Source organism: Cyprinodon tularosa, unplaced genomic scaffold (genome assembly GCF_016077235.1).
Source record: "Cyprinodon tularosa strain WSP-4 unplaced genomic scaffold, ASM1607723v1 ctg45, whole genome shotgun sequence".
NCBI lineage: Eukaryota > Metazoa > Chordata > Actinopteri > Cyprinodontiformes > Cyprinodontidae > Cyprinodon > Cyprinodon tularosa.
The window spans coordinates 3,396,470-3,418,251 of NW_024039174.1; the positions used below are offsets into that span (position 1 = coordinate 3,396,470).

At 36.9% G+C, this 21,782-nt stretch overlaps 1 protein-coding gene across 6 annotated transcripts in view; it reads right to left on the reverse strand.

Moving 5' to 3' along the window:
• Positions 1 to 21,782, reverse strand: part of astn1 (astrotactin 1) — a 486,347-nt gene that overhangs the window by 332,667 nt on the left and 131,898 nt on the right. The window contains exons 6-8 of one of the 6 annotated variants that reach the window (XM_038300457.1): positions 17,424 to 17,531; positions 15,581 to 15,727; positions 6,326 to 6,493 (exon numbers count right to left, since the gene is read on the reverse strand). In XM_038300457.1, the coding sequence (XP_038156385.1) occupies positions 6,326 to 6,493; positions 15,581 to 15,727; positions 17,424 to 17,531 (423 nt within the window). Of the gene's footprint in view, positions 1 to 6,325; positions 6,494 to 15,580; positions 15,731 to 17,381; positions 17,532 to 21,782 lie in introns of all 6 variants that reach the window. The other 5 variants (XM_038300456.1, XM_038300455.1, XM_038300454.1 and 2 more) reach the window with 5 other exon arrangements.

The window sequence follows — 21,782 nt, forward strand, 5'->3', positions numbered from 1 at the left end:
AGTTTGTTCCAAAGTGAAGGAGCAAAGATGCAAAATTTCTACCTTGTTTTCTTTTTTTTTTTCTGAAATCATCTTGGCTGTTAATCCTTGGAAAATGTTGCAGTGGAAATATATATATAAGGATGGTATGCACCTCTGCACACTGCACTTTTGCTTAAAAACATAAGCCCATTGGATCATTGGTACTGTAACTGCTGCTCAACCTTTATATGAGATTGTTAGACTGGACATAAAGTGGTGCTTGTTAAAAAAGAGAAATCGCTTCTGTGTCTCCAATGGGACAAACACAATATTTATGTTCTGTGTTAGTATTGTGCTGATAAGTGAAACCTGTTAACACAGAATAGCACCACCTTATTGTGGTGCTGTCAGCTCCCAGGAGAAAGACAGTGACTTAACTCAGTATGATTGATGTGATCTCACCCTTGGTTTGGAAAGGTTATCCCTGGGATAACATGTTTAACATGCTATTCTCTTGCTCAATAGGAGGCAAGCCAGGGCTACAGGGCCTGGGCTCTAATATACCCAAGTAATGTAAAGGTCAACTGTCAGCTTATCCTGTGAATTCCCTTTCAGTGCTATTGCTACTTAATGCCAGAGAATAAAAAGAAAATAACAAAGGCAGTTAATAATTCAGCATATTTTATTGAGCATTGGTTTTTTAATTAGGAACAGTTGTCATAAAAATAATAACGTTTTGCCCCTGGACTTTTCTGTTGGAACCGTTGGTAGTTGTGTAAGGAAAAATGTCTAACATTGAAACAAAATCTGCATATGAACTTTAAAATATGGTTTAATATACCAGGCATCACAGGAGTTTAATCTACATGCAGCAAATGGAGCACCACACTTTCAGCACTTTTCTAAAGTCTTCTTTTCTCTAGGTGTTATTTTCTTTCACTATGACAGAAAATACCTGCTGTTTTTCTCTACCTTTTCATGCATTTGCTACATCAGGATTTACCTCGGTAGGAAATTCAGCAGGAGGTAAGTAGCTGATTCCCTTTAAAGTGTCAGGATCTCTATACTCATCATCAGGCATAAAACAAAATCTTACAAGTTTATTTCCAAATGGCTCTTCATTAAATATTGTTTGGAAATATTTACAGTTTTAATCATTTATCTAGTAACCACTCAGGTGGGGTTTTTTTCTGTTGAGTTTGTTTTGAGTTTGTTTCATTTAGTTTGATTATGTAGCTATATTTTTTAATTACACATGCTTTTGATATTTCTTAGCTAGCTGTATTTTTTTACAATGTGCTTTAATACACTGAGCATAGTTAATGAGTGAAGAAAAATGTTTCTATTGTGATCAAGATTCCAAAGATTATCTATAATGGGCTACGCTTCTTTTATTGAATAAAATGTTTTCCTTAAGAATCTAAAAAGGCAACATATTTTCTGTAAAAGGTTTTAAATTCAGTCTTAGGCTTTAGCTACAGTAAGTATTTCTTGAGGTTCAATGCTCTTGCAACTGTCCAAAGATAATTTACTGCAATCAATATCTAAAGATAACTAAAGATAACTAAAATTCCATCATAAAGGGTAGTGACATTGTTAGTTTATCTTTCTGTCCTTCTGTTATTTAACTGAAGTTTCTTCTATGACAATCTGGATTAAAGCATCGGCTCCTCTAACAACACCAGAATTGACACCATTCCCGACATGTACAGGATTCAACTGTCTTATGTAATTCCTTCTTTTGGAAATTAAACAAAAATGGTTGATAAGTTACATCAAACACAATGAGAAAAAGTTCCATCAGTAAAAGAATCCGAAAAGATAGTCTAAAAAAAAATAGTTGTTAATATTGTTTAGCAGTGTCTCTAGACTCAGCTAAACAAGGTTGTAATACTTCAGTGCTGCAAACTAAAAGGCTTTGCCCCCCCAATTTTTCTATTTTGTTAAATAACACATTCCAAACCTGCAGTAAAGACTATGCTCAGCAGTGGCTTCAATTTGAAGGCAGGGTATACATTTGGAAGCATGTCCATTAACTCTGAAGGGAAATTGGATTCTAAATTCTATTTGGAGATAGAATAAATAATATAAAATTGGAGTGATTTCACTACACTTTTGAAATTGTTTTAGTCTGGCAGGAGCTGAATGAATAGCTTAGAGACACAAGAGAGACTATTTATATAGGCCAGTAAACAAGCTATAGTATTGTTAACTGGATGTTACAGCACTGCAATCAAAAAAAAAAAAATAGTTAAAGTTGTATTTGTCAATAAAACTGCATATTTTATCAACAGAACATAGTTGAAAAAAAACACTCACAGGTTTGTTACTGCCATGGAAACTGAAGATGTGCTTATTTGCAGCTCTGAATGATGCAAATGTCGCTTGTTTGTTTGTTGCCATTGGACCAAACAGGAAAGGCTATTTACTACAGGAATTAATTCAAATTTCAAAACTTATTATTTTAATTTTTTGTAGGGAAGCATCACTTTGAACCGGCAGAGTCTATCCTGCTTTTCTTGCTTCAACTTCTTTCCCTTAGGTTCCTGCAGCTCTATGCGTTCATGAAATACAATGTCATCTTATGGAATGCATGAATGAATTTGCTTTTATAGGTAGAACCCATTTTAATAAAATTGCTGGGCACCTATTGGTGTTATGTCATACATAGGCTTTGGCCTTGCTAAGTTAAGATTGCTTCATACTATGTAACCAGTGAAGGAGCTACCATCGCCATGTACTGTAACAGTTACTGTTTAAAATTAGTGTTTCAGCTCAAATGTGTTTAAAACTTGCAAATCATTAGTTGTTTAAATTACTAACACTGAAGGATATCTGGTATTCCAACATTTTTACCAGCATTTTATTATAAAAGTAATGTATTTAGGTACCCCAGGTCTTGCAAAAATGCATAGATAAACTGATGCACTCTCTTGTGGACATCAACAACTGTGCCATATCTGTACTTTTTTCGTTGGCTATTGCATTACTTGGGCACAGCATTTTTCAACTCTTCAAGCAGATGTGCCCACATTTATCCATTATGCAGCCAAATTTATCTATTCAGAAAGGAATGATGTGGTAAAACTTGTCTCCAAAGGCACGTAGTGTCTGTATGCATTTTTTAAAAGTGCCACATGAGCTCCAGAGAAGACAGAAGGAGGCAAAAAAATGTGGGAGAAATAGCCTGTAAACATCAGCACCCAAAGCACCCAGGTTTAGTTTTGCAGGAAGGGATGGAACATGCACTGAAGCATCTGCTGTCTCGTTTAATGTTGTACACGGGCGGTACTGATATGTCACAACCAATCTCAGTTTTCATCCATTTCTCCAACAGCACAAAAGGTGGGTTAGGTTTAAGTCTTTGCAATCTTTTTTTGAAACCTGCACGCACTCTTACACACTTCTGTTAATGTGAAAGCATAGCTAATAAACAATGAAACCTTCCATCTTATTTCACATTTTGCAAATGGGTCTATGAAGTGACAAATGGAAAAGGCAAAACATATTGGAATATGTTCCCTGATTTTAAACCTACATTCCAAAACGAGTTTTTTTTTTCCAAAAGTTAAACATCTATAAATATTTTGTGGACAACTTAAAGTGAAAGAAGCATTACATAACCTATTTTGGGCCAGAAACAATGCCTGCACATAATGCTATTGGGTATGGTCCTTGAGAATTTCTATAGCAGGTGTTTTTATGGTTGTGCAGTTAGAGTGTGCATTGTGTGTTAGTGTTAGGGGTATAGTAACAATTAATGAAAGCACTCAAGGTTGCTTCATTTAAGTGCACCCAGATGTTCAATGTGACTTTAAAGGTAAGTGGTCGCTTAGTGATTATTAAAGCTAAATTACAGCAGTCATCTAATTATTCAGATTCCATATTTTGTCTATTCTCACCTGAGAACTGGGTAACTAGGGTATGCAAAAAAAAAAAAAAGACAGAAAATGAGTCTGATTCATAAATCCTGTGAAAAATTGAGGGCATTGTATCTGTGTACAGATAACATTCAGCTAATATGCAAAATGCAATAGGAATAAATTATTTTACTTTTTCATATTTTATTTAATTTAAATGTTTCAGAATTTATACTTTATAGACTTCATAGATTTTATAATGCATGACAAAAGGGAGGTATTTCCTCCTTAACTGAAAATATTTTATGATCTTCAGAGAAACTCTACTCAGAGCTTTCTTAGAATTTATGTACAATTAGAATACCTCATAGTAAGACGACTTTTTATATTTGGCTGTAGGGCTTTTCACACTCCATGAGTTTCTAAATCGAACTGTGTGTCTTGATTGTTTTTTTTAGCAGATACATACTAAATGACATGAAAATCCAAATTTAACTCATTAACATGCATCATCATATTCGTACATAGGGACTCATGGAGCCTATTGATCCAACAAATATAGGTTTTAACCTAATAGTTGAAGTGATTTTCAACCTGTAATTCATGTAATTCACCTTTACTGCAGCAAAGTTGAATTACATAAATCATTAAATTTTTTTTTTTAATATATAGTTGGTTAATATGGGGATACAAGTGAGCTAGCGTGTAAATGATGTATGGACAAAGTTGGGAATAAAAAACAGGTTACTATAACAGGATTTTCTATTACATCAACCACTAACAGATCCTACTTTTTAGAGAACTGAGTGACATGCAGTACTGTTTACCTTTACTCAAGTGTGACCAAAGTTGAGCAGATGGACTGAACCATTTTATATTCATATTTAGAGAATGGGGGTGGCACTGAGAAATGTTTCCCTAAAACATTAACTTTGTGTTATCGTTTTATTGTAAATAGAAGTGTGTTTGTGAGTTTATTACTGAATGTCATATATTTTTTTCAGTACTGTAATTGTGTTAAAAGCCTCTTTGGTTTTCTCTCAATCATAAGCCCCTAAAATTTTTTTACCTCTTTTACCCTTTTCCAACATGCCTGCTGAATGCATAAATAATATTCAATAATAGGCCAGAACTACTTTAGTAATTCAACAAGTCATACTTTAGTTACAAAGTAGTTCTAGTTTTCAATTTTTTCCTTTGTATTTTCAGGCTAATACTTCCACATGAAGAAAGTAAATAAAGAACTTGTAGGACAAGTATTCTGCTTTTCTGTTTTACCAGTGAAATATTCTCATTATCACAAATTTAAATATAGAATGCTTTTTCAATAAAACATTGAATACTCTGGCTGCCCTAAGGTCCTTATTCCTTGTGTGAAATGTGATATGTGTCATGATCAGGTGATCTGGATTTTTGGTTGTGTTTACGTTTTTACTTTAGATTCTCATTTCCCTTTAGTTTCATGTAAGCTCTTAAAGTATCTAATAACTTCTGTCCACACCTGCGCCCAGTCAGTTGATTACTCCATTAATTGTTCTGTTTGGCATATATACTCCTCTGATGTTAATCTTTTCTGGATTCTCTTCACTCCCCCCCCCGGAGCCCAGTGTTCCCCATGTTCTGATTCCTGTTCTCCCTGGTTTTCTATTTCTGGATTTATGCTTTTGCTGCCACCACTCTCATCATTAAATCTCCAACAAAGCACCTCTGCCTCCGTCTCTGCATTGGAGTCCTCTTCAAACCTCCTATAATAATGGCAATATGCTGAGGAATTGTAGGGTTTTGATTTTGCTTTATCCTACATTGTTTACTGTGTGCAGGTTTGTTAAGACTTTAATAATATTGACCTTGGCTGCTTGTCACTTCACTTTTCACTTTCAACATTCCTTCTATTTCCCACAATTGTTTTGATGTCCCATCAATCATAGCTGATTGACATGCTGCTGCTCTTCCTCATATTTCATATGCTATTCATCACATTTTAGGTATGCCATCAAGTCTATACATACCAATCAATCTTATTTATCAGTCATCTAACTGCAGTGTGTTTTCATGAGACTTACTCACACACTTCAACTAAAGAAAACATAAGACGAATGGGATAAACAAATCCATCTCTTTCCAACAATAACAAGGTGGAAGGGTTTCTTGCCCAAACGATGTTATCAGGGTGTTAAATGCCGCTGTTGATTTCTGATCAAATTTAGATTTTAAACCAGAGAAGACCAGAGAAGAGAAAGGAAAGAAATATATATATATACATACTATGTATATACAAACTATATATATATATATATATATATATATATATATATACATACAACTTGTTTCTGCAACAAAATGCTTACATTCAGAAAAAAAGGCACCTCACTGAGGTCTTATAACTAAGCTTGTTATAGTGGCCTACTTACAGAGTATTGAGGCAACTATTTTATTTTTTTCCGTGTTTCCAAGGTTTCCATGGGTTTAAAAAAATATATAATTATATTGTGCTCTGGACCAACCTGTCTCTGGATCACACTGGTGTTCACAAGGATCTAGTAGACGTCGTCCACACAGCTCATTGACCCAAGGTCCACTGGCATTCTGCTGGTAGTATAACAAGATCTGGGCGGGATTGAGCCAATCTGAAGCATCCAACTGGCTCCCCTGGAGCAGAATGAACCTTGATCCTTAGGAGAATGGAGAGAAAACAAGTATTAAATCTAAACTAAAGAAAAATATGATTGGACAGGAAAGAAACATGGTTGGCATGGCAACAACATTATAAAGCAAAATAATGAATTAGAAGAAATTCAACATTCTATCCATTTCATTGACAGTTAGCAGTGGTTAAAAAAAAACTAGCATTAGATTTACATTTAGTGTCAATAACCCAAATATGTTAAAAAGATAAGGAATTATATCACCCGATCCAAGACATTTTTGAGGCAAGTTTTTGAGGCAAGTTTCCAAGGAAAATACATAGACTGTATATTTTGGGCAAATACAAGAAGTTAAGAACAAAGTAAAATTAAAGTAGCTTCTAAATAGATAAGGACAACAATGGTGAATATTTCTAATATAATTAGATGAACGCCATCACAATAAAGACCATATTCACCAATATTTGTTACTTTTACAATTTAATGTAACTGTTACTACTTTTTAGTTACTACTAAAAAATATAAGTCTAAGGAGGGAAAGAGAGATCCCTTTTAAGGGTAAGCTTAAAATAGAACATATTGTCCTCTGTATCTGACCACACAGAACCCTTGTAATCATAAAGATAAACTGACACATGGTGTAAAATTAAATGTAATTTAAAAATAAAATTAAGTAAAGGAAAAATGCTTTGTTTTCTAACATACTATCTGAAGGATTTGGAAATGTAGGCATTCTTTTGAAAATATTCAAGTTAAATAAAAACCTACATAAACCATTTAACAGAATACAATCTTTTATCTTATTATTTTAGAGTAAATATTGTATTATAATCATAGACATTTTGGGTCTGTTTTATCATTTTAAGTGTCTTTTGAATATGTACTTATATCGCATCCTTAGTGTGCATTCCTGGTGCTCACACAATGACAATTAAGACATTCATTCATTCACTATCCACAAATAAAATGTTAATTCATTAGTCACTTCAATGGACTATTGTGATTATTATCATAGTGCTTTAAATAACTCTCGAGACAGCCTAAGGCTTATTCATTTAGTTATGCCTCTATTGCCTGAGGCTTAGGGGCTCCCAGTCTGATCTGAGCATCTCTTTCCTCCTCTTCAATATTTTTTTGTGCTGTGAAGATGAGCTGTAAAATTATGAAAATATATTTTTGGCAAAAACTGCAATGTTGTTTTTAAAATTTGTAAATAGCATGTTTTATGCTTTACTTTAATATTATTAAATCCCAACACATTACTAAAATATGCTTAATGTCCAAAGCCAGTCTTATATAAAAAAACAACAACAAATAAACAAAAACAAACTAATTACAATTAACTAACTAGTTACAATGAATAATGGATAAAATCCAAATCAGTTTTCCCCATGGACTCCACTATTCAAGTTTGAGTGCTAAGAATGTTTTATATTTTGTGCATTTTGTGCATTTTTTGTGCATTTTGTCATACAGCATCAGCAAAAACTACTATTAGAACACTGAAACTCAACAGCCAATCAACAATAAGCTTCAGTTGGCTCATAAAGACTGATCAAATTACAAAATATTTTTTCTATATTTTTGTTTTAGATTTCAGACGCAAAATATGAGCAAAATGCTCAGACGTTTATAGCAGAAAGCCTAATTTGATTTTTGTTGTCACTGATTAATGTTGTTTTTAATAATTTTTCCCATGAAAGACAAAGAATTGTAGAGAGCATTTTTCTTCTGTCTAAAATAAAAATGTTTTTAATTTTACAGACAATGCATGGTTTGTTGAAAGCATATGCTGCTTACTCTTAGGTCATCTTGCAAGCTATTAATCTATTTTCCTACCACGGTTCAGTTTCAAAAAGCAGGTTTAGCACACTCAGAGACAAATCATCAACTCTGAATTGATCTGGGCTAAAGTTGGAAACTCTGCGATCTCAGTTTCATAAAAGTTGCTGTAAGTTATTTTAAACAACTCTGAGCAGGTTCACTCAGAGTTGAACACGAGTACAACAAGTATAAAAAGCCATTATCAATGGAGTTTCTAATTTTACCAGTCAGTGTGATGACAGGCAACAGGAAGTGATATTTCACCCCAATGGAACTAGAGATTTTAATGAAGAAATTAGAGAGAAAAAAAAGGTGAATGTGTTTAAAAGATAGAGCAACACATTTTAATTAAGTCCTTTATGGCAGGCCATTTTAACATTTATTAAAAGCATTCTCCTCTCTGCTGTTCCATTTGTAGATCACTAAAATAGGACTCTTCCTGGTCAAAATCCCATTTTCGACAGACTGGCCAACTATCCATGGTGTACCCCGCCTCTCGCACCCATAGACTGCCGGAGATAGACACTGATCCCACTGCGACCCTGACAGGACTAAGTGGGAAAAATGAATGGAAATGGATGGATATCTAGAAATATTTACACATTTAAAATGGTCGTTCTGACATTTAATAGCTTGACTGAATATCCATTTATGATATCTGAAACACATTTCTTAATAGTCAAAATAATACAAAAAGTGACCAGTAACAATAGGAATATGGAGATCGTAAATTTGTTTCTAGACATCCAGAATGATTATTCTACGTGTGAAGAATGTCATTTTGTTTGTAATGGTAATTTTAACAAGGAAAAAAAATGTTTTCCCAGATATCACAAATTCATATTCAGTATAGCAAAATGCCCTGACATAGATTGTGGTAACCACAATAACATTATGGGGAAAACTAGTTAACTGCTTTAACGGTAGTGAGTCAGTGTATTCTATTTTGGTGAAATCACCTGACAGCAGGTGGAGATGAAGTCTTAAAACGTTGTTCTAACAGGTGGGATCTTTGAATCATATCATGGGTTTCCTCCTCATGTTGATTCTGTCTTCCATTACACAGTAAATATTAAGTGTCTGTTTGCAGCTGCTTTAGATGATATAATCCCAATAAATTGTTGTTTTATCGGTTAGCAGTTGCATAGAATAGGTTTAGATTGTGACTTGTTCATATATTGTACAAAAAAGGAAAGAAAAAAAGATCTGCATGTTGCAGACCAATAACAAAAAACTAATATCCTGTGAACTGAGTTGTTTTTAACCCACAAAGTAAAATGTGTGTGACCTAAATAAAAAGTATAATGTAGGTAGATGGTAAATAAAACTTACACTTCTAGACATGGCCAACATGGCTGTTATCAATGACAAACTGCATATTATCAGCCTTAAGATACCTAATAGAAGGTAGAGGAGGCACAGCCTGAAGTTATTTTATGGGACTGGTGCTGTTTGACTCTGCAGTTTTATTTTTCTATAATGCTGTTTTCACATACAGTACACCAACGTTCTCTCTGATATCAAGCTCTGTTAAATAAATCTGTGTAATGCTGCAAATGTGAGGACAGATAAGGTCGTTGACATATTAGATGGATTGCAAGGTGAAACGCTAGTGCTCACAAACATTATTTTCTAAATATGAAAATTATGCATTAATTTTCTGTGAAATAATGCTGGTTATTCTTTCATAAGATCTTCATCCTACATGCAATGTTTGTTTTTTAAAACCTTTTTAAAACCTGTCTAACGAACTCAGTGAAAGTTTTTTTTATTGCATGCACAAAACTATGACAAAGTCTCCAGACTAAATCAGGAAATAAAACAACGTGATTACCTCTAAAGAGCAAAGACAGAGGACACCTGAGTTTACTGAAACAAAACCTGCTCCCGACCAGGTTAGCTCTGGTGAGATTGTTTCTATGGTAACAGAAACAGAGTTTGAGTAAACTCTCATTTTGAAATGGAGAATTCAGAGAAACCCTTTCAGGTTTAGAAAACATATTCAGTAAACCTGCTTTTCGAAACTTATCCCTGCTATCTGAATTAGATAGGCAGCATCCAAACTAGGAAAAAACTGCTATCTCCACATGCACTCTGCACTTATAAAATATATAAAAATGGGTTTAAAAACCTACTTGTTTTCTGATACCATTAAGACATTTTTTTACTCTTTATATGATTTATTTAACTTTGAGCTCAACATTTTTCCTTTTTTGGGAGGTATATTTGTTATATAGTCTTAATGTTGCATTTGTGTAGTGTACGTGGCAAAAGACTTTAGTTCCAGGTAAATACGGCAGTACTTTCTTTGATCTTGAACTTAAAATCTAAAGTTTGTAGTTCATATTATGGATTGGATTGGAAAATGCTGGTACCAGCAAACATTCAAGTAAAGCAGTTAAGTTTAAAGGAATAGTACACCCAAAACATGATTAGCCTTCATTTTCTACTCACCCCCCATGCTGAACAACACTCTGGAGTACTTTTTTGATATCTCAAATGCATCTGGAGATCTGGGAGACTTCTTGCTGTCTGCTGACATTCAAATAATGGAGGTCTACGGTGCCCGAGACAGAAAGGTCCATAAAAGTCCACAAAAAACGTGTCAATATTCCTCCATACTGCTCGTCCAATGTATTCCAAGTGTCCTGAGTGGGTAGCATCCAGAATTTACTCGAAACGAAGTCATTTAGAATGTTTTTAGAGCATAAACAGTAGTGTATAGGATTTCCTGAAAGCGCGCACCTTCAAGTTCACGACGCTACGGAAACCGCGGCAGACCAAACCGGATGAAAGTGCGCATTCAGCTCGGCAAAGAACTCATGCTCTTCCTCAACACTGAAGTCCTCAGACATTTTTCTTTCGTTGTTTCTTTCTTTGCACAGGCAAACAGCACATTTCTTCTTCTACGCTTGCATTATCGGCAGAGCAGACGCTGAATGCGCACTTTCATCTGGTTTGGTCTGCCGGCTTCCGTAGCGTCGTGAACGTGCAGGCTCGCGCTTTCAGGAAATCCTATACACTACAGTTTATGCTCTAAAAACATTCTAAATGACTTCATTTCGAGTAAATTCTGGATGCTACCCACTCAGGACACTTGGAATACATTGGACGAGCAGTATGGAGGAATATTGACACGTTTTTTGTGGACTTTTATGGACCTTTCTGTCTCGGGCACCGTAGACCTCCATTATTTGAATGTCAGCAGACAGCAAGAAGCCTCCCAGATCTCCAGATGCATTTGAGATATCAAAAAAGTACTCCAGAGTGTTGTTCAGCATGGGGGTGAGTAGAAAATGAAGGCTAATCATGTTTTGGGTGTACTATTCCTTTAATGTGTATAAATTAAGATTATAACATGAAATAATCACTAATATGTTCCTTCTTCAGCTGTTAAAAGTTCTATTTTAGGAGGAGGCTATTTTTTGTGAGTGTTTTGTGGTGTTTTTTCTTTTTTGATATAGCTTTGAATTTCACATTTTTCTGTCTATTCTATTATGAGTTTTTCAACACCAGACGTGCATTTTCTTCTTCTGGGGTTGACAACACCTTTCACATCATCCATTGTGCCCTCTCAAGCCAAAAGATTACAGTACACAGTGAGCTTTTCTATATATGACATTTATTTTCATTTTCAACCACTAAAAGGTTTATCCAGTAGTCTTTTAACATATCTCTTGATGGGGAGTAGCTATTGTTGTCTTTTGTAAACTAAAATCTGTCTGGTATGATTATTTTTTCTGAAAATAAATCTGAAGAGAGAAGTGTGACTCTTCATTTGTGTGATTTTTCTTCAGTGAATCTGAAGGCAGGCACTTGCGCAGCTGTTGGCATTATTAGCTTCTTTCCCCAGTTGTTGAATACAAATTCTCATCTGATTCACCACATTATGAAATCAGGTTTGATGAGATTGAGGGGACATTTATAGAAACATACTAAATTGATCATGGTTTTGTTATTCAACAGGCAAATTGTCATCTTTCATCTCTTTTCAAAGTTTTTTCCTAGGTGCCTCCTAGAATTTTAATAACTCCCTGGCAGACCAGTGTATACCACAGGAAAGCTGAAGCACACTGAATCAAATCAGACCTCCAGATGATAGATGTGTAGGCCTAGTGAGTCTAATATATTTTTATCGACATCTCACTCCTTTTAGAGCTAAAAAAAATATCAATAAACTTGCAGGAACCAGTTCATTGAGACTGTTTCTCATACTGAAATTTCTTATCTTTATTTTAATTTTGAATTCTATTAACAATGTCCCTCATGGTGAATTGCTTTGTAAAAACCTGCTCTCTTACCCAACCCTCCTGCTGCTGGGCGGGGTGGGTGGCTTCTTCATCTCAAGCTCTGGTCCTTGATGGTTCTTTGCAGTATCTTTTCTTCTCCTAAAACTAAAGGCACTACAGTTGCTTTCACCTTCAAGGCTCTTTCTAGTTCTTACCTGAGCCCTTAGTATTTCTCCAATCTCTTATGATCTTTTTTCCTGATGTTCCCATCATTTGGGGTGGCCACATCGATCCCCTCAGCCATTTTCTGCTCCTTATCAATTATCACAATGTCTGGTTGGTTGGCCACAACCATTTTGTCTGTTTGTATCAAGAAGTCCCACAGGATCTTAGCACTGCCAGCTTGACAGACGGCAGCTCCCATTTTATTCTGGGCGTCTTTTGTTTGTATCCTGTCCAGATGTTTATGTACACTATACAGGCCACTTGGTTATGACATTCCATGTATTTCTTTTACCCTCATCTTACACCCTAATGTGAGATGGTGGATCATTTCTGGGGCTCTTTTCGCATGGTCTGCACCTGGGATCATAACTGCTTTTGTAGATCGGGGCCTCTATTGCTCTGGTGCCCAAGGCCTGCTCCTCTGCTGCCATGATCAGTGCTCCTGTACTATCCTTCAGCCCAGCCTATCTGTCTATGGTACATCCCATGCAAGGGTTTTTCATCCTATGACAGTTCTTCCAGTTCCTTCATTTCCATCGTCCACTGTCTAAGACATTCACTAAGACCTTCATTCCTTAGGGCCATCTTTCTGATGTAATCTTGTAGCTTGGATATGTCATCTTCAATGGTGGCTCTGATGCTCACTAGGCCTCTGCCTCCTTCTTTGCACTTTGAGTCTAGTCTGTGGATAATGTATTTGGGGTGGAATCCACCATGCACACTGAGTGGCTTCCTTTTTTTAACATCGGTGGCCTGAATTTCCCCCTTAGTCCAACTTATTAACCCAGCAGGGTATCTTAATATGGGCAAGACATAGCTCTTGATTGCCTAAACATTGTTCTTACTAGTGAGGTGACTTCACACTAACTTGCCTTTCCCCTTAACACACCGAACCCGATTTTGCATCCGATCCTAAGAAAATTATGTCCTAAGTTATTTTTAACTACTTTTCATAATAAGTCTTACTCAAATGTGAGAAATCGTTTTAATTTGTGTTTGACACAGAGATAGAAGTGAAAAAGAAATGCACAGATCTGTTCACCCTGCCTAGTCGGAGCCTCTCTATACACAGTTAGTGTGACATGGAAAAAATATCAGATTGGAGATTTAAAAGTGGCATGCACCCAATCTGACCTGGCCTTTACTCATTGTAGATACAGTGGCAGTTGCTGCTTTCCTTTACCACTTCATGGTTGCCATTTGCCTGTGGTAAACCAAGCTAGTTAGATGCCAAGATTCTATTCTACCTCTTATTCTATCATCATAAGTCATTTGGTCAACATTGGATCCTTCATAGATCCTCACTGAACTTCTGGTGAATTTTGCAGCATTGAAAGTAAAGGGCCCAATTCATTTTGCACGACCCATTCTTCAGTTTTAATTTGTTTAAAAAAAGGTTAGAATATCCAATAAATTTTGTTCCACTTCATGATTTTGTCCAACTTGTTGTTGATTCTTCACAAAACATTACAAATTTATATCCTTATTTTTGCAGCCTGAAATGTGGCAAAAGGTTGAAAAGTTCAAAGGGGCCAAATACTTTTTCAAGTAATTGTACCACTGGCAAAGAAATTCAAGGAGGCTAGTTGCATTACATTATGTAAATTAGCCCCAACAGTGTGTAAAATTACGCTCAGGAGCTGTTCTGTGAAAGCCTCGGAGGCTTTTTAGCTAGCATTGGTGGACAACCAGGATCATGGAGAACAAAGAAGACAAGAGAGGTCAGGAACAAAGCTTGAGAAGTTTACAACAGATCCTAGGTTCATTCATGTTTATAAAGTTTCCTCAAGCACTTTTAAGCCCATTGCATAAAACTTTGAGAGGTTATTGAACAACATCAAACTAAGAAACACAAAGCAGTCCATCAGGGAAGAGTTCGATGGGCCTATGATATCTCTTCAGTAACTGCAGAGACTCACAGCGTAAATAGGGGAATCTAGTGTCAGAAAAACTATAAAGCAGGCAAGTCACAGATTCCCCTTAACAAACCAAGACTAGCATAAAAAATGCTAGTTAGAGCATTGTGCATCAGGGACACTTCTCTTTAGGAACAACAGGAAATTGGTGAGATCCGATGGGCTAAACAGCTAAAAGCTAAAAGGGAAATCTGTTAGAGCCAGCAGTGAAATTGATACTATGTGGAAGACACAACTTCCTGCAGGAAAAACAAAAAACTAAATCATACAGCCATTGCTGCAATGGAATCACAACATATTTAACATTTTTTGTTCCAAGACCAGTTTGAGTATAAACATAAATGGAATGGAATCTGTGAAAGGTGTTTTTAATCTTTCTTCATGGATGCTCATCTTTAAATGCATCCGAGTTAAAACTAATCAACAAAAAAGAACTATATTTATCAATTAATTTATGGATAGAAATGTAGGCATACATTTCTATCTATAAATGTAGAGCACTAGCAAAGGGAAAAAAATAAATAAAAATATATTTGTTTTCATAATGTATGAGAAGCAAAAAAATGCTTTAGGTTCACCTTTGGAGTGTACTGTATTTAAAAGGACTGAAAGGGATAAGGGTTTTTCTGTGGATGTCCCTTTTCCCTAAATGTGCTTTTATGCTTTAAGGGTACATCTGTCATGAGGTGAAGCCCAGGAGACCAAAAGAAAAAGTAGTCTGGCATTTACCTTTGTCTTTAAGAGCAAAGCAAATCAGCAGCTCACAACAAAGCGCTGGCACTTAGTTTGAGAGATCTAGAGAACTAAACTCCCCGGAGTGCGGCAGAAAAATACCAGCTCAGCCCCCTAGGGCTTTGAGCTTCCTAAGGAGTTTGTTAAGAAAGGCTGTATCGACAGTCTCATACTGTGTAAAGCTTTACCGTCAGCTATGAGGTGCTCCGGCACATGTAAGATTACTCGAACTGAGAGGCTGCAGGCGAGGTGAGAGGAGTAAACTAGGCCAATCACACAGCTGATGACACTGATCAGGGTCAGGGTGGTCTTGTTGATGGGACTTCGAGGAGATCCTGCTGTTGGGAACAGACAGACAGAGAAAGAGGGAAGGAGAAGGAAAACACATATGATTTTAGATATATAAAAAGGACGTCCCTGTGCTTTCTTGCAACCTTTAGGTACCACAAACATACATGCAAACACTCACAAACATGAACACTCACTGCTCACAAGAGGAGTTACTCCACCCATTCTACAAAAACGGGCTTAGCTCCCATGAAAAGGACCTTTGGATAAATAAAAAAAAAAGCATCAAGCCTTTGGGAGCTTAGATTGGGCATGGCTCAGTAGTGTAGACCTAGGTTTACCTTTGAAGGGTTTCTAACACCCATGCTGAGATGTGTGAGGAGAGTAAAGACAGACCAAAAAAAGAGAGAAAAAAACTGCTTAGAGGCTGCTTTGCAACCAACCTTCTTTCCTGCGCTCTCCTTTTGCTGTCAGAGTAAAAATGTTTCCCTTATCTCTTTTACTCCAGAGTGCAACACAGAAAATTTTTAAATATGACCTCATACCCACAGGATGGATGCATACCTCTATCTATGCACACCCCCACACACACACAAACCACATGTTGACCTTGAATGCTGGTAACCACACTTATATTTTTGAAACAGTAACTTTTACACTGATGCCAATTCTAGAATGAATTGTCACTTTTAAATTACTTTGGCAGAGCTTGTTCTTTCAGATGCTGCTTAAGGCTAGGCTTTAAACAAAGGCCAAATAGAGGGCTGACCTTTTGTATATTGCTAAAAAACTGTTTATGTAATCAAACAACTTATCCAGATATGGGATTCAGGCATCATCTCCCTTTTTTGAGCAATTTTTGTTGAATATCTTCCGTTAGCATTGTGGACAAAACTCATACTTAAATTTTTATTATGGCAAAAAGTCCCTGTATAACTTATACTATTTTGGGAATATGTTTCATAATCTTTATACAGACAGGAAATGACAAGAAATAATTTCGTCATGCCTCAGAAATCATTCTTTCCTCTGGATGTAAACAACACAGATGGGGCATCATCACTACCACCTTGTTCTAATTAAAGATGTTGCCTATACTTCCGGAGGCATTGCTGTGTATGTGACACCTGTGCACAAGACGGGGGGATAATTGGCTTGGAGGCTTTGTAAAGGCTTGTAACGCCTTTTGACAGCAGCTATTATTTTGAGGGCATTGTTTTGTTTTGTTTTTTCCTCCTTCATCTCCCTTCCACAACCTATTACTGTACATCAAAGCTGCAAGGACAAGGCATGCTGACAGATAAAGCGTGCTCCACCACTTCACTTTGACAGCATTTGCACAGGGTCCTCCTTAGAAATAATATTTGTCTGTAATATTATTTCAAAATAGAGTGTTCTTCATATTGCAAGATGCAACACATATTACACCGTACTCAATACGGGGAACCTCTGATCTCATGATCTTGTTTGATTTCCACCAACAAGATTGTATGCAGATGGAGTGAGATCAGTTTTACATGCTAGCAATCACTATAAATTACTATGCATTTATACATTTCCTTTACTTGGCAAATTTATGTGCAAACACCAATTTAGAACCATCCACTGGCTGTATGTACACAGTTTACTTGTCATGCGTTGTGACAGAGGCAATACCATCAGTGGGATAAATTGTCTGTAGGTGTACGAGTTCCTCCTTACCCCCAGAGCCCCACGCGCTGTTGGCGTTACCATTTCTCATACCTCGACTCCGGCGCCGACTGCGGTTCGGGTCTGTGTAAAACGCCAGCTGAGGCTCGCTGTCTGCCTCCGTCCCAGAGTCCCCGTCTGGGTTCAAGAAAGTTGAACCCGCTGTTGGATTCAAACAAAAATACACCTCTAATGAAAAAAAAAAATGCTAGTGGGGGCTTAGTCGGAGTGTTATCCTTTTAGTAACTGAAATGTAAGTGATGGTAGCCGGAATAAAGATGTTTCTGTGAGGATAATGTGCAGCCTTTTGAGTGCCCAAATGAAAGAAACGTGACTTAAAGGGATTACATACTAAGTTTTTAAAACCTTCCAGTACCTGACAAAATATTATTTAGCATATGATGGCATTTTGGGTTATTATCAAATCAAAAGTCAGATAAATGATCAGAAATAAAAAGCAGATGGTTCTCAAACTATCAACATCAATTTTGGTATCAAATACTACAGATTTTCAGCCAAGCAGAAGCCCAATACAGCCAAAATAATTATTCATGGATTTTCGGGTAAATAAAAATTAAAGAAAACCAAATTAGACCTTATCTTTTCTATTTCACCTTACTAAATTATTATATCATTTATAACGAAAAATAAAAGAGGAAATCTTCCAATCACAAAGACGATTTCTTTTTCATTGTTTTTTTTTGTTGCTTACATTAAACTCAACTCACTTAAAAAAAGTAACCGTAAAGTTTATAATTTCAAAGTGATTTGAGGAATCAAGATGTTGAAGTCATCACCTCTGATCTTCTAATTTACAGCATTTGAAATGTTGTGTCCGAACATCTAACCCCTAAATCACAATAAGTTGTATAGCGGGGACTATACTGTATATTGGACTTTATAGTGAACTCGGTTAACTGGCTGTTCGGACAGATGATCACTATTTTTCAGTCTCTTTTGATCCCATGACTCTGCCTCCACACACGGTGCCTATGCCATCTTTGTTATTTGTCACTGCTGTCGCACAGGGTCAGCCTACAGCTCTCCTCGCAAAGCACTATGGGATTCATCTGCTCGACTAGTAACCATGCATGATCACTACTTTTTAAGGTGCACTGTGGAAAATTTCGATTTAGTGGAGGCAAGTGAGGACAATCAACAGTCCTTCCAGCACTAAATTAAAACAGATTTCTAAGGGAAAAAAAACTTTACGTACAACCAGTCCCTGATTGGATGCAGCATTGCTAATTTAATAGATCTGTCTGGTGTTTGAAGGCACCATAAAAGGTACAGTATGGTGGACCAAAGGGATCGATAAAAAAAAAAAAATTACAGGACCACAAAAACCACAACACAACTCCTTAAGCTAAACAGAAGTTGAACTAAAGTGGATGCTGTCCTTAAACAAAATTCTGTTTAACCTTTCAGACAGTTTCTCAGTCAGATTCTCACAGGGTTGTGGTTATAGAGATGAATTGAAATTAAAAATTATTTAAAAAAATCTGAAGTAAGAAAAAAACATTTTTATCACAATGATTTTAAGTTATGTAGGTAATCAAGAATAATCCTTTTACTGTGTCCTGCTAAACATATAGTGACATGAGAAACTAGAGAAATACCAGGGGCTCAGAGAAGAAGTGGAGAAAACCTGGAGCACCAGTCGTGCCCGTGGTGCCCCCAAACTTGAGGAGTGGTTAGAGCGGATCCCTGGAAATATATCAGACATCTCAATCCAGAACAGTGCTGTTACAGGAACAGTAAAGATACTGCGCACAACCCTCAAGCCAGCTGGCCTCTGGTAGAAGACCCAAGCTTGGATGAAAAAGCGTGGGTCCTCTACTCTTGTGAGCAGTATCTTTGCTTTGCTGTTCCTAGAAGTATATATATATATATATATATATATATATATATATATATATATATATATATATATATATATATATATATATATATATATATATATATATATATATATATATATATATATACAGGTGCTGGTCATAAAATTAGAATATCATGAAAAAGTAGATTGATTTCACTAATTCCATTTAAAAAGTGAAACTTGTATATTATATTCATACATTACATACAAACTCATATATTTCAGATGTTTATTTTGTTTAATTTTGATGATTACAAATGACAACAAATGAAAATCTCAAATTCATCATATCAGAAAATTAGAATATTACTGAAGACCAATAAAAACAAAGGATTTATAGAAATGTTGGCCAACTGAAAAGTATGAACATGAAAAGTATGAGCATGTACAGCACTCAGTATTTAGTTGGGCCTCCTTTGGCCTGTATTACTGCAGCAATGCGGCGTGGCATGGAGTCGATCAGTCTGTGGCACTGCTCAGGTGTTATGATAGCCCAGGTTGCTCTAATAGTGGCTTTTAGCTCTTCTGAATTGTTGGGTCTGGTGTATTGCATCTTCTTCTTCACAATACCCCATAGATTTTCTATGGGGTTAAGGTCAGGAGAGTTTGCTGGCCAATTAAGAACAGGGATACCATGGTCCTTCAACCAGGTACTGGTAGCTTTGGCACTGTGTGCAGGTGCCAAGTCCTGTTGGAAAATGAAATCTGCATCTCCAAAAAGTTGGTCAGCTGCAGGAAGCATGAAGTGCTCTAAAACTTCCTGGTATGTGGCTGCGTTGACCCTGGACCTCAGAAAACACAATGGACCAACACCAGCAGATGACATGGCACCCCAAACCATCACTGACTGTGGAAACTTTACACTGGACTTCAAGCAACGTGGATGAAGTGCCTCTCTTCTTTTCCTCCAGACTCTGGGACCTTGATTTCCAAAGGAAATGCAAAATTTACTTTCATCAGAGAACATGACTTTGGACCACTCACCAGCAGTCCAGTCCTGTTTCTCTTTAGCCCAGGCAAGACGCTTCTGACGCTGTCTGTGGTTCAAGAGTGGCTTGACACAAGGAATGCGACAGCAGAAACCCATGTCTTTCATACGTCTGTGTGTGGTGGTTCTTGAAGCACTCACTCCAGCTGCAGTCCACTCTTTGTGAATCTCCCCCACATTTTTGAATGGGTTTTGTTTCACAATCCTCTCCAGGGTGCGGTTATCTCTCTTGCTTGTACACTTTTTTCGACCACATCTTTTCCTTCCCTTCGCCTCTCTATTAATGTGCTTGGACACTGAGCTCTGTGAACAGCCAGCCTCTTTAGCGATGACCTTTTGTGTCTTGCCCTCCTTGTGCAAGGTGTCGATGGTCGTCTTTTGGACAACTGTCAAGTCAGCAGTCTTCCCCATGATTGTGTAGCCTATAGAACTAGACTGAAAGACCATTTAAAGGCTTTTGCAGGTGGTTTGAGTTAATTAGCTGATTAGAGTGTGGCACCAGGGGCCATCAATTTTGAACCTTTTCACAATATTCTAATTTTCTGATATGATGAATTTGAGATTTTCTTTTGTTGTCATTTGTAATCATCAAAATTAAACAAAATAAACATCTGAAATATATGAGTTTGTATGTAATGTATGAATATAATATACAAGTTTCACTTTTTAAATGGAATTACTGAAATCAATCTACTTTTTCATGATATTCTAATTTTATGACCAGCACCTGTATATATATATACACTATATTGCCAAAAGTATTTGCTCACCTGCCTTGACTCACATATGAGCTTAAGTGACATCCCGTTCCTAATCCATAGGGTTCAATATGACGTCGGTCCACCCTTTGCAGCTAGAACAGCTTCAACTCTTCTGGGAAGGCTGTCCACAAGGTTTAGGAGTGTGTTTATGGGAATTTTTGACCATTCTTCCAGAAGCGCATTTGTGAGGTCGCACACTGATGTTGGACGAGAAGGCCTGGCTCTCAGTCTCCGCTCTAATTCATCCCAAAGGTGTTCTATCGGGTTGAGGTCAGGACTCTGTGCAGGCCAGTCAAGTTCATCCACACCAGACTCTGTCATCCATGTCTTTATGGACCTTGCTTTGTGCACTGGTGCACAGTCATGTTGGAAGAGGAAGGGGCCAGCTCCAAACTGTTCCCACAAAGTTGGGAGCATGGAATTGTCCAAAATGTCTTGGTATGCTGAAGCATTCAGAGTTCCTTTCACTGGAACTAAGGGGCCAAGCCCAGCTCCTGAAAAACAACCCCACACCATAATCCCCCCTCCACCAAACTTTACACTTGGCACAATGCAGTCAGACAAGTACCGTTCTCCTGGCAACCGCCAAACCCAGACCCGTCCATCAGATTGCCAGATGGAGAAGCGCGATTCGTCACTCCAGAGAACGCGTCTCCACTGCTCTAGAGTCCAGTGGCGGCGTGCTTTACACCACCGCATCCGACGCTTTGCATTGCACTTGGTGATGTATGGCTTGGATGCAGCTGCTCGACCATGGAAACCCATTCCATGAAGCTCTCTGC